At 22.6% G+C, this 13,068-nt stretch overlaps 1 protein-coding gene across 4 annotated transcripts in view; it reads right to left on the bottom strand.

The window, feature by feature from the left end:
- LOC100869557 (ras-related and estrogen-regulated growth inhibitor) overlaps window positions 1-12,439 on the bottom strand; it is a 131,430-nt gene extending 118,991 nt beyond the window's left edge. For 3 of the 4 annotated variants that reach the window (XM_086917908.1, XM_086917912.1, XM_086917911.1), the window contains exons 1-2: window positions 12,212-12,439; window positions 9,919-11,074 (exon numbers count right to left, since the gene is read on the bottom strand). In XM_086917908.1, the coding sequence (XP_086774034.1) occupies window positions 9,919-9,979 (61 nt within the window). In that variant the 5' untranslated portion in view covers window positions 9,980-11,074; window positions 12,212-12,439. Of the gene's footprint in view, window positions 1-9,918; window positions 11,286-12,211 lie in introns of those variants that run through there. The other variant, XM_086917910.1, reaches the window with a different exon arrangement.
- Window positions 12,440-13,068: the final 629 nt, after the last annotated feature.

Below are 13,068 nucleotides of genomic sequence, written 5' to 3'. Positions count from 1 at the left end.
AAGGATACGCTCCGGTGCACTTACTACTGCTGTGAATCACTTTTTTTATCTTGCCCCTTTTATCCATGATAATCGTGCCATAATTATTATTTTCTTATATATGTACTAGATTTTATCTACCATGAATCTATCTATAGACCAGTATATGCATCCGCACGATGCAAGCGGATGCTATCATCAATCCATTTCTGCGACTGGAAAACGTGGTTTATTGAAGAGTGATTTAATCACTTTTGTACCTTTCTTTCATATTGTTTGATTTATGATTTCGATCGATCATCGATACTTCAGTGAAGTGTGATCTTTGAAATTTCTGACGTAAATATGATATTAAATGAACTGAAATATAATTAAAATTTTATTTTATATTAAATATTATTTCTTATTATTAATAATTTATTTTCTATAATTTATATGAATTTATATATAAATAGAATGAATTTATGGAATTTCTAATAAATCTTGAAAATATTTTCATAATATATATCATACAGTACATATAGTATAGTAATATATATAATACAGTATTTGGTGCTGTATTTTATTTTAATTGTGATACGAAAAAAAAATTGCGATATTTCTCTAATAATAAAACTTATGAATTATAAAAGATTGTTTTTTTCATAAAAATATATGAAAGTATAGATATTTAATAAATTAATTAATTTTCTTATGTCTTTTAATAATTTTATTAATATATAAATTGTTTTAATAAAAACAAAATATAATATCAATTTCTAAATTTTAGTCTACAATGTAAGTCTATAATATAATATAAATATATTAATATTATATCATTATAATTAATCTTTCAATTCTACTTCTAAATCTATAATATTAAGACTTTTCAATAACTTGAATTCTCTCTAATAGAAGATATCTCAGTTTCATACTAACTAAATCATCATTAAAACTAACAAAAATATTCCATACGATTCAATAAATACATAATAGCTAAATAAACTCATAAGAGAATGAAAAAACAATTATTTCTTAACGAAACTCATTAACACAACTCACATGAAGCACAAAATCTTTTTCTTTTCTAACATCATACAAAACCTATATACAATATGATTCGCGTTTTATTCGCGCGCTCTATCATCCTGTTTGGTTATTCATATTTGTAACTTGAGGGTTCGACCCAGTCATATGAATCAAGATGCACGAACGATGCTTCAGGCCGTGAATTCATCTACGATAATAAATCGTCGCGAATCGCTGATTCACTCTTTATATGCTCATTTATGAGCGCGCATGCGTCTATTGGAACATGTTTTCCTGAAATAGATGCGCATGCGCGTGAAAACGAAATTTCTCGCCGCGATGAATAAAAATTCATAAAGCTGCTAAATTTGTGTATCTATTTGTGAAGTATTGAAACAGATGAGTTTATCTATGAACACAAACCATACATCTAAATTTAAAGATAGTGAAAGAAAAAATAGATTGAGAATTTTTTTATTAGAATTGATTATTAAATTGAATACTAAAAAATAAAACAATCTTGTCTTTTAAGAAACTAAATTGAAATGAAATAAAAATAAATAATTCATTTAATATTCAATTAATAACTAATTTTAAAATGTAATATTTATTTTAATTTTTAAATTTTACATTATATAAATTATAAAATATAAACATCTTACTATTTCGACTTAATAAATTTATATTATATGATTCATTAGTAAATTCTATTTTTTTTTATTCTTTCAATTTTGTGCTTTTTAATATTTGGAAATTTTTTTGATTTAGTAATTTAAATATTAATAAATTATATGATATTATAAAAAATATATCACAAATAAAAAATATTAAATATTTTAAAGAAGAAATAGAATTTTAAACTCGAATGAAACCATTTGAGAATATTTCATTTTTGCATTTATAAAATACTATATTTAGAGATTAAAAAATTTGTTGAACATTTTAACAAAAAGAGATAGAAAATTTCAAATATTTGAAGATATAAATGAATAGAGTTCAAATGTTTTAATATAATATAAAATCTTTCTCTCTCTCTCTTTTTGTGCGTATATATATTATATTTTATATTATATTTATAAGTAGAAAACCTCAACTTTATATTATATTTAATAATATTATATTATATATAAATAATATATATAAATAAAAAACTTTAAAAAAATAATAAAATACACGTAAGAAAAATATTTCAAACATTTTAATATAAAAATAAAAAATATTAATGTTCTCACATTATACGAAACATTAGTACGAAACATTAAATATTCTAACTACAAAAAAATAATTAAAACGAAAAAAATCAAACAAAATTATCGAATATTCTAAGATAAAATTAAATATAAGATTATCAAATATTCAAAGATAAACTCGCTATCAATTTTCTTATGTAGAATTTTAGAATATTGAATTTTATGATAAAAAAATATTTAATATTCAGTGAGATAAAAAAATATTTAATATTCAAATGTAAATAGATATAGAATATTAATATAAATCAAACAATTTTAAACATTCAAACATAGAATATAAAAATGCTCGAAAATATTTAAATATAAAAAAATGTTTGTGTAAAAAAAATATTAATGACTTAATATTCATATATTTTTTTCATGTAAAATTGAAAAGTATTAGATATTAAAAAAAATACAGAAATACAGAAAACAAATTTATTAAGCAAATATAGAAAATTTATTCCGAGAAAAAATATCAAATGCCATAACATCAGATCAGAAGAAACTAGAAGATATTAAAAGAAAAGAACATATAAATAAAAAACATTAAACTTCTAATATAAAATCAAGAAATATTAAATACTTTATTACATATTTTATTTAAACATAAAATAATATTAAATCTTACAATACACAATATTAAATTTTTTAATATAAAAGAGAATAAAATAATAATTACAAAAAATTTTTTTCATAAAAAAAAAATTTCTTTCAAAATAATATAATTAATAAAATACAAAAAAAGACAGATCAATCTTATCTGTTCTTTCTTTCAATATTATGATAATTAATTATTTTTTTTAAATATTGTATTATTCAATATTTTATTGTTTCTGTAATATTTTTTAAATTTATATCAAAAAATTCAATGTTTTTTATGTATATAAGAATATTTTAGTATCTGATTCTATATTGTACACAATAAAATTATTCTATTTTTTGTATTCATTTGTTTTATACAAGCATTAAACTCTTCAATAAAGTTAGAAAAATAAAGTTAAAAACCATTGCGGAAATAATAATTATTAAATTTTATAAATATTATAAACGCTATAAAACAAAAGATTAAAAAACTATTAAATTTAATAAATTACAACATAGAAAGAAAATAAGTGAAATAAAATTAAAATTAAAACTAAAAATTAAGACTAAACTTAAAGAAGAAGAAAAACATTTTTTTCACACTTATTTGAATCATGCTTTTTAACGAGTTGATAATAAAGTGAGCCATTCAGCCAAAATGAATTTATGTATACTTCACGCGACATGTAAATGCGCACCGGCTCCCAATTGCTGCTTCAATAGGCGTTAACGCAGATAAATGGCTTCTAACCATAATCATCGATATTCTTGTTGCTATCATGAGCTTTTCTATTAATATATTTTACAAAATCCTATTATTGATGAGTTAAATATTGCGAAATTCATCCTTTTGAAATTTATCGTTTCTATAAATACTATATCATGGATTCTTAAATTATGGTTTGCGATCCCCATTATTTATACTTATTTATTGGTGATTATTTATATAAGAAATTCTATAATGAGAATTAACAACATTTTATTTATTTCATCTAGAAATTATTTATAATCTATTGTAACGGACGTACAGAAAAAATATTAAATTGTCACATGTATTAAATATTTTGTATTTGTGAAAAATTGATGATAAATTTTTAATAACGTCTTTTTAATTTATATACTGGATCTTAATTCATCTCTAAAAATAAAATGTTTTATATATATAACAATAATAACTCCATAGTTTTGAATAGATAAGTATTTATTCATTAATATTTAAAATTATTAAAAATCTCGCTAATTTTATCAATATAAATGTAAAATCCTTAATAAAATAGAATAATTCTTACAAGACTGATTAAAATGTGATAAAAAAGACTTTAATTTAAAGTATAGTATAATTATAAGTATAGTTATAATCTTAAATTGAATTGATTCTTTCATATGACATATTTCTCAATCTTTCTTGAGATTCTCTTTTATAATAACAAAATAATGTGTTATTCATCTTTCTTTTTATTAAAATGTTCTTTTATTATAATAATGCTAAAATGTTATATGTAAATATTTTGTCTTATCAAAAATATTTTATATATATATATATTATATTATAATTCATATATTCATATGATTCATAAAATTCATAAAATTATAGACAAATTTTATTTTTTTTTTTTATGAATAATATTTGTATGTTTACGCATTATCTATTTGTTATTTAATTCTAAGATTAATTAAAATCAATAAATGCATTCGTGTTAAAAATGATCCGATTATTGTAATTCCAAAAATAAAATTTTTTAAAAAATAAATTTTATTATTTTTTTTTATTCTTATTATATTTTACTTTTATTATTTTTATTTCTTTTACAAAAAATATATTTGCATTCAAATTTTTTTTAAAAAAATAATTTATTTTAACTATTTTTAATTATTTTTACTTAAAATAACTTAATTTAATAAGTTTAATATTCCTATATTAAATAAAAATTATTCTTTTAACTATGTTAACTATTAAAAATTATATTATTACTATATTTTCTTTTGAAGATCAATTAATATTATTTTTATAAAGTGAAAGTATTATTGTATCTACTTTCACTGTCCAGGTTTTTTTGATCCAATAAAACAAGTAAATCTATAAAAATACATTAATATACATATTTATAATGATTACCTAAGTTGCAACTTTCAATGAATAAAAATATTTAATATGTAATAATCAAAAATATATATAAAAATATTATTATATTTTAAGAAAATTAAGAAAATCTTATTTTTTATAATTCTTAGATATATATATATATATAATTCTTAGATATATTTCGACTTTACTCGCTAAAAAAATTAATTTCTTTCACATTAAGCAGCAATTATTTATCACAATCATACTTAACAATTTTTTTTAATTATAATAATATATAATTAAGTTAGTAATATCCGTTCATTAATATATTCAATTTCATTAAATTAAAATATAACAAAAAAACAAGATTTTCTATTGAATTAAAGCAATAAAAAATAGAATGAGGTTAATTGTAAAAAGTTAATTATTTAAAAGAAGAGAAAAATATCAATTCATCTCTATTTTTTCTATTTACAGAAATTGATCGAAGTCAATATTTAAAACGATTAGAAATATAAGAAAATTTTATTAAACAAAAATAATTAAACGAAAATATAAATATAAATAATAGAATAAATAATACAAGAATTTTATTAGATAAAAATAAATTGTTTCGAATAATAGATATATAATTTGTATATATAACTTGATTTCAGAAATTTAAAAAATTTCAATATCATAAATAAATTAATTTATTTTACATATCATTATCTATTTAATAAATTTCATTAAATACATAATAGGAATATGAGATAGTTTCTCATACATGCTTCAATATATCACATTCTATTCTTTCTATTACAAATATAATTAAATAACTTTATTCAATCATCTAACAAGAAAAAGAAAAATTGATTGTTCTACCTAAATTGTTCTTCATAGATGCATGAAAATCGTGGATTTGCCAGAAATCGATAAAAGAAGAAAAAACACGTTAAATGCGTAAACTTGGCATCCAGGGTCGAACGAACGAAGCTCGAATGTATCGGATGTCCAGATCTCTCAACCTGCTGCCGTACAGAATTTTTTATGACTCACCAACGACCCGTTGACCAGTCTCTTCACTTGATATCCGATAACGGAGGTCCTTACTATACACAATCTCTCTTTCTCACGATTTTTACGGATTCCCCGGATCTGAGAAATATCCCTTTCTTGATCAAACGATCGTTTGAACAATAGAATGATGAAGAAGAACAAGAGAACTTAGCACAATTTTCGAACTATAATTTGCTAACGAGTGATCATTTTGATTAGAATTCCCAATTTACAGAATATAAATAAATTTTTTTCATATAAATATCATTATTAATTCAAACTTATCGAGTAATTATAATAATTTATAATTATTTAATCGAAAAAATCTCATTTTAAGAAACAAAATATGATAGAAAAATATTTATTCAAAAAAAAAAATTTTTTTGTACATCATTTTTTTAACAATAATTTTTAAATACTAATAAACGTTTCTGAATTTAATATTATATAATCCAATATTATGTCAATCATTAAAATTAATTTAATCATATAATTTTTTCATCCATTATTTTTTATATATTATGTTTTTAATAAGTAAAATAAATAAAATATCATCTAATTGGTCACTTATAATCACATTAAGATACTTACACTATGATGGAAATACAGAAAAATTATAAAAGAAAAGAGAGAATATAGATAGGATGATTGTTATAGTTGAAAAATGATAATTCTTCTTTTTATAATTTCTGAATAAAAATTGAGAAAAGAAAAAATTTATATATTTTTAATTTAAATAAATATTGATTTTATATTGAGATTATTAAATATATAAATGGTAAAATCAATAATATTTTCTAATCTCATATAAATCATATAAATGATTTTAATAAGCCTAAAATAAGTTGTTAAGATCAATAAAATATTCTATTTATTCTAAATAATTACCGAAAATGATTTTTCATGAATAATAAAATTACTAGATTTTTTCCACCAAATATTCTTCTGTTCAAATCAAAAGAAACAAAAAACTATAATAAAAATAAAAAATAAAATATGTTATAGCAAAACTATTTAGCGAATTTTACATAATATCGAAATATTATAAAATTTATATTTTATTAAAAATAATGAAAAAAACGTAAAAAAATAATAAGATTCATCTACTTGTTTTATTATAAATATAAATACATATATTTGTGAATATATTTGTGAGGGGAATCACAATAAGATTTCTTAGAATCTCTTGAACAATATTAAGAATAATTGTTTTATTCTATATTATTGAAAACAAAAAATATATCTTATCGAATCTAATTTAAATAGAATACAGTTGTTTATTTCATAAATCTTTGTATAAAATAATATCAATGATGCTTATAAAATATTACATAACAAATAATAAAATTATAATATATCAAAATTCATAGGAGGATAATTATTATGAAAATGATTTATTATTATATAAAAACTAAAATTATGATTCATCATTATTAAATTTTTTTTCAAAATACAAATGTCATTTATTCATCAAATAATTAACACTTGAGAAATATTGAAAATTGATTAATTGCTAAAAAATAAATATATAAAGGTAAAGGATACTATTTATAAAAGACTTTGATATCATCAGAGAATTTAAAATCAAGATAATCTTAAGATTAAATTTCAAAATCTACTATTTAAACTTGTATTATTAATTAAAAGATAATATTAAATTTCACATTAATGCAGAATTTTATAAGAAAACTATGTTTAATTTTTATATTAAGTTTTCTAATTAAAAAAAAATTATAATTAAAAAATATATATATATATTTATAAGCAGACGCTTAAAGAAAAAATTATAAAAATATGGAATTCTATGAATTGTAATTTTACAAAATCACTGGTACATAATATGGAACGTCGACTGAGACAAATTATTATCACTAAAATTGGTCCAACAAAATATTAATGTTAAATAATATTGTATATATTAAGCGTTCGAATATTTTTGTAACTTACTAACAGTGTTTGTAATAAATGTATTATAACTACTGCAAAAATTGCTGAATCATTTTTAAATTTTGCTGACATAATCTTGAGATTTCTCTCTTACTATACAGTTCTCATTGTCTTGAGAACAAGTTCCATTAACATATATTTCGTTCATCAAAGATTTTAAATGTAAGCATTCGAATACTTTCGTTACCCATTGTATATAATATAGTTAAATAATCTACATTATTATTTACATTATTTAATGAATTTAATAAAATACAATTTTTATTCAAAAAATAATTTAAAGAATTTTAATATAAATAAATAATCTTATGTTTATTGACACTGCTATTAAACATCATCCATGAAATATAATGAAAATAAGTAGCTATATCATAATCTCAATAATAATGAATATTAATTTTATCAAAAATATTTATATATTTTTGATTATTAAAATAAAATCTATTACTGTTTCTTCGAATTCTAATGAATTATAATTCAAATTTTTTTAATTTTAATAGATCAAAATTTCACAATTAAATTATTTAATAAATAATTCAATTAATTCTCGAAAATTCATCGTTATTTAATAATTTTATCAATTTAAAAACATGCGAAGTATCATGATTCATAATCATGAAGTTTATTTTTACACTTCATCGCTAGTTCATCATTTTCATTAAATAATCTATAGTCTCATCTATATAACTTCTCTTTGCAATCATTCTAAATAATGAAAAACAATTGATATTTATGTAGCTTAATCAAATTAAGTATCACAATTAATCGTGATCTATAATCAAAAATTTTATCATACTATCAGTCATCTAATCAAGAAAATATTAAGTTATTTTGTTCTTTCCACAGAAAATTTTCTATTTATCATTTAATTTTTCTTCATATATGTTATATTTTGCGAAAAATATTAATCATTTAATATCTAATTCAATGTTACTTCGATCACAATATCGGTTCTATGACTTATTAATAGAATTAATTTCAGAATCGATGAACTACCCTTATTGCATTTATTTGATTATTTTATACGTACGAGTGTCCAACTAACTAATGCACTATATTATATCGAAGACTATATATTCATTTTAACGGCACTTTCATTCAATCCGTCGTTATTACACGTGAAGAAATTGCATGCTTTACACAACATAATATTAGTATTATATACAATATTAGTCCACTATAATTAATATTTCTCTAATATGTTTATCTATATAAACTGAAACGTATATATTTTCAAGTTTAATATCATCATTGAAATAGATATAAATATTCTTAATATGAAATATGAAATCTAGACAAAAGATATTTCGAATATAAAAATAATAATTTCGATAACAAAAATAACAATAATTTTGAAAATAAAAATAAAAAATATATAATAATTTTGAATATAGAAATAACAAATAAATAAATATTCATTTTGAATAACGAATAAAAAAAAAAGTTTAAATCAAACATATTCAAAAATAAAATATTCTAATCAAATAATTAATTAATAGATAATAAATAAAAATTCATTTAATCATTAATGACATTACACTCAATATATTTTTTCATAATTATACAGTCCACATAACATTATACATTATATATGTTTTTTATATTCAGATAAATTGATGGTTAAATCAAAAATTGCAATGATAAAATAATAGATCTTACTTAGATATTTGAAGCAAGAAATATTGATTTTTATGACTTTATATATATACAATGCATTTTGTTATATTTTTTTTAATTGTCAATCTCCGATTTTATATAAACATAGGAAAATATTTAATCGCAAGAGCTATTCTTTTTGTTTAAAATATTAAAATTTTGAGTTTAAAGCACATTACTATTTATTCTAAGTATATTTATATTTTTATCTATTGAATATTTACATTTTAAATTGTAAACACGCTTTAAAAGATCATAAATAATATAAAAAAAATAATCATCTCTTATTAATTCAATTCTAGTATTAATTACTATATTAATAATTCACTCATACATAATTTGCTACATAAAGATTGAGGATCACATGTATTATACATTAAAAAAAATTCAAATAAAGAATTTTTAGGTTACCTGATTTTCCAACTCTGGGGCCGCCGAGGACGACCACCCTGATCCTGTTCACGTTTGTCATCAGACGTGGATCTTAGGTGTCATTCGAATCGCGCTTGCACATCATATGTTCCGAGTAACACTTTATGCGTTATTTTCCACTATATCTGCAGTTTATTTTGTTTTAACCATTTAAAAATCTAATTATCATATCGCATGTGACACAAAAAAAAATAATTATAATAAATGTTTAAATATGAACACAATACTGAGTGATTTTCAAAAACTATTTTTTAGAAACTATAACTTATGTTGATATTCATATATAAAAAAATTATTATTAATTTTTTTAAGTTGATTATAAGTATTTCCTTTGAATGTATATATACTGAATTAAAGATTTTAAAACGAAAAGCTATAAACTGATTTGTTTGATTTGTTTCTCAATTGTTTTGTCTCTGCACGAAGCTTCTATACACTCGCATTGCAAAGCAACCGGTGACACTCGGTCGCTTGCAGCGCATCCACTAATCACATTCAAACTGTAAGACAACTTCACATAGTAGTTGAATATGCGACGTTCATTCCAAGTATGCTCTCCAATAGCGCGATAAACGGCGTTGAGTAAGAGCCACCTTTTTAGGTTCAACAACACATCGATCTTTCGAAATATCACTCGTATGTGATTCACTAGCTCGACGGTTGCAATCTTCTCGCGAACAAATCGGTACCGAGTATTTCGAATTGTGACAACCAATTTAAACGACCATGCAATCGCGATACTGAGAGTTTGTCGTATTGACCAAACAATGAAACACAACTTTCGAATTTTGATCACTTTTCACGTTTTCAAACTTTAAAAACTCCACTACTTTTGTATCGCCACTTCTTTTGTGTATATTCGCGAATTTTCGTTCCCACTTACTGAAATCGCGGCACTATAATATGCGTCGAGAGTTTCACACTGGCAGCGATCGTCGTTCCTCACGTCGTCAAAAATGCCACTTTCTGTCCCTCGATTTCTCGCTTCTTCGATTTCTCTTTTTTCCTTTCGAAAACTTCACTTTCCACGGTCGCCACGATTCGATTGCATCCTCTGGACCATGGAGATAATAATATCGGTGGATGACGTTCCGGTCACGCCGCGAGCAAACATGCGGGCTAGTACGCCGACACGCTGCGAATAATAACACAAGAAACGATTCAAGAAATGTTGTCTTGCTAGTTCCATTTATAACGGGTCGACGGCCTCCCACCTCATCTCTTCTCGCTTGGCGCCGCCAACGTCGGGCTCGTCCGGATTACGAAAAAAGGCTAGAAGGCGCGCGCGCGATCGCCAGTGCTACAGCAGAACAACACTCACTCCTCTAGACGGGCAGACGAATACTGGAAGCGAGAGGCGCGGAGAACTAGACTTCAAGCACCGCCCACGTGCTCTCCTGTAATTCTTGCGGCGCGCCGCTCGAATTTTTTTCTTTTACTGGATTTTTCCAAGACGCGTTTTTTTTTCAAATGAAATCGTTGACAAATCACCGTTTCACGCGCAAACACTAGTAAAAATCATGTTAGAATTTTTTACAAAACCTGATATACATGATATACATGAGAATCGTGCGCGCGGATATCCATGTATTTTCAGATTAAATGAGACATATCGAGCGGTCGTCAAATTATTTTCATCAGATTTATGAGATTTTCTGTCGTTCCCATAAATGGTGTCATGTATCAATTTTTGTTTCGTTTCTTTACCGTTCTTTAAGTCACGTAGATTAGATAACACATTTTAGTATCCATCATACATTATATGTCCGCAGAAATAATATATTATTTTTACAGAATCAAAATCGAATATTCGTGAATAATTCACATACAAATATTTCAATATTTGTTTATTAACGGCCGATGAACATTTTTAAACATTTTCTTTACAAAAACCTATCAATTACGTTCGTTTGCATATTTTTTTATTGATATATATTAATATAACATAATTATATTACATTAACAATTAATATAATATAATTAATATAATATAATAGATGCTCAAAATTTTACATGACATGAGCGAACCAAGCGAGAAGAGATTAAATTCATATATAAACGAATACTGTTTTAAATATTATTTAAGTATAACGGAATACTATAAAATTCTCATATATCAACACGACCTTTAGAAGGTCGATCGTGTAAATATTAAACAATGAACAGATGCTACTTATATTTATTCAAGAAAGTTGATTGTCTCCTTTCGATGATACCAACTGATTCGACGTAAAAAAATATGAAACGTAGAAAAATTCGCATAAATAAATACCTGGTATTTCACTTGTGATAATAAATTCACTTGATGAAAAATTTCACGAATTTGTTGCGTTATTTAATTAATTATTGTTCATGTAAATTTGATACTGTTTACAATAATATTAACGTGAAAAGACGAGACGAAAATCACTGATAAAAATATACAAACGTAAACGAGCAAATGTACGACACAAAAAACATTTCTACACCGAACTCACCGAGCGTTCGCCGGCGAATGCTCGAGTCTGAGCGCTTCGCACTGTCTAATATGCACTCTCCAGTATACCCACTCGAGCACGTCTCGATCACGGCATGGCGTACCGCTCCACAGTACAAGGTGACTGCCGTGTTAACAGGTAAGCGTAGACCGACACACGAGCACTAGTATGCAAGCGCATGTCCATTAATGCAAGTAACTACGCAAGCGCTTATTCTTATAAGATAAAATCTACTGCTTCGAATTATTATATTGACATTATTAATTTGAAGAACATTTCTTATTAAAAGTGATTTAAAATAGAGTATATATATGTATGTATGTATATATATATTTATTTTGATTATTTTATATATATATTTTCTAGAATATATATTTTCTATATTTACTTAATAATAATTAATAATAATTAATAATATTAATTTTTTATATAAAAATATAAAGATTTATATAAATCTATAGTAAATTTGTCATTAATTGAAAATATCTCTTTATAATCTATATAATTAAATATTAAATTTTTTTATATATTGTCTGGCTTAAATGAATATTTTTATGTAAATAAACATTCTAATATTAAATAATATAGAATAATTTACTTTTTAAATCAGATCTTAAATTAAACTAGATCTCAAAAATATAATCGAATAGAC

This window comes from Apis florea, unplaced genomic scaffold (genome assembly GCF_048593485.1).
Source record: "Apis florea isolate Af1SG1 unplaced genomic scaffold, ASM4859348v1 contig_2272_pilon, whole genome shotgun sequence".
Taxonomy (NCBI): Eukaryota; Metazoa; Arthropoda; class Insecta; order Hymenoptera; family Apidae; genus Apis; species Apis florea.
Note: the sequence above shows the minus strand (reverse complement) of the source record. Positions and strands in the feature narration are given on the sequence as shown.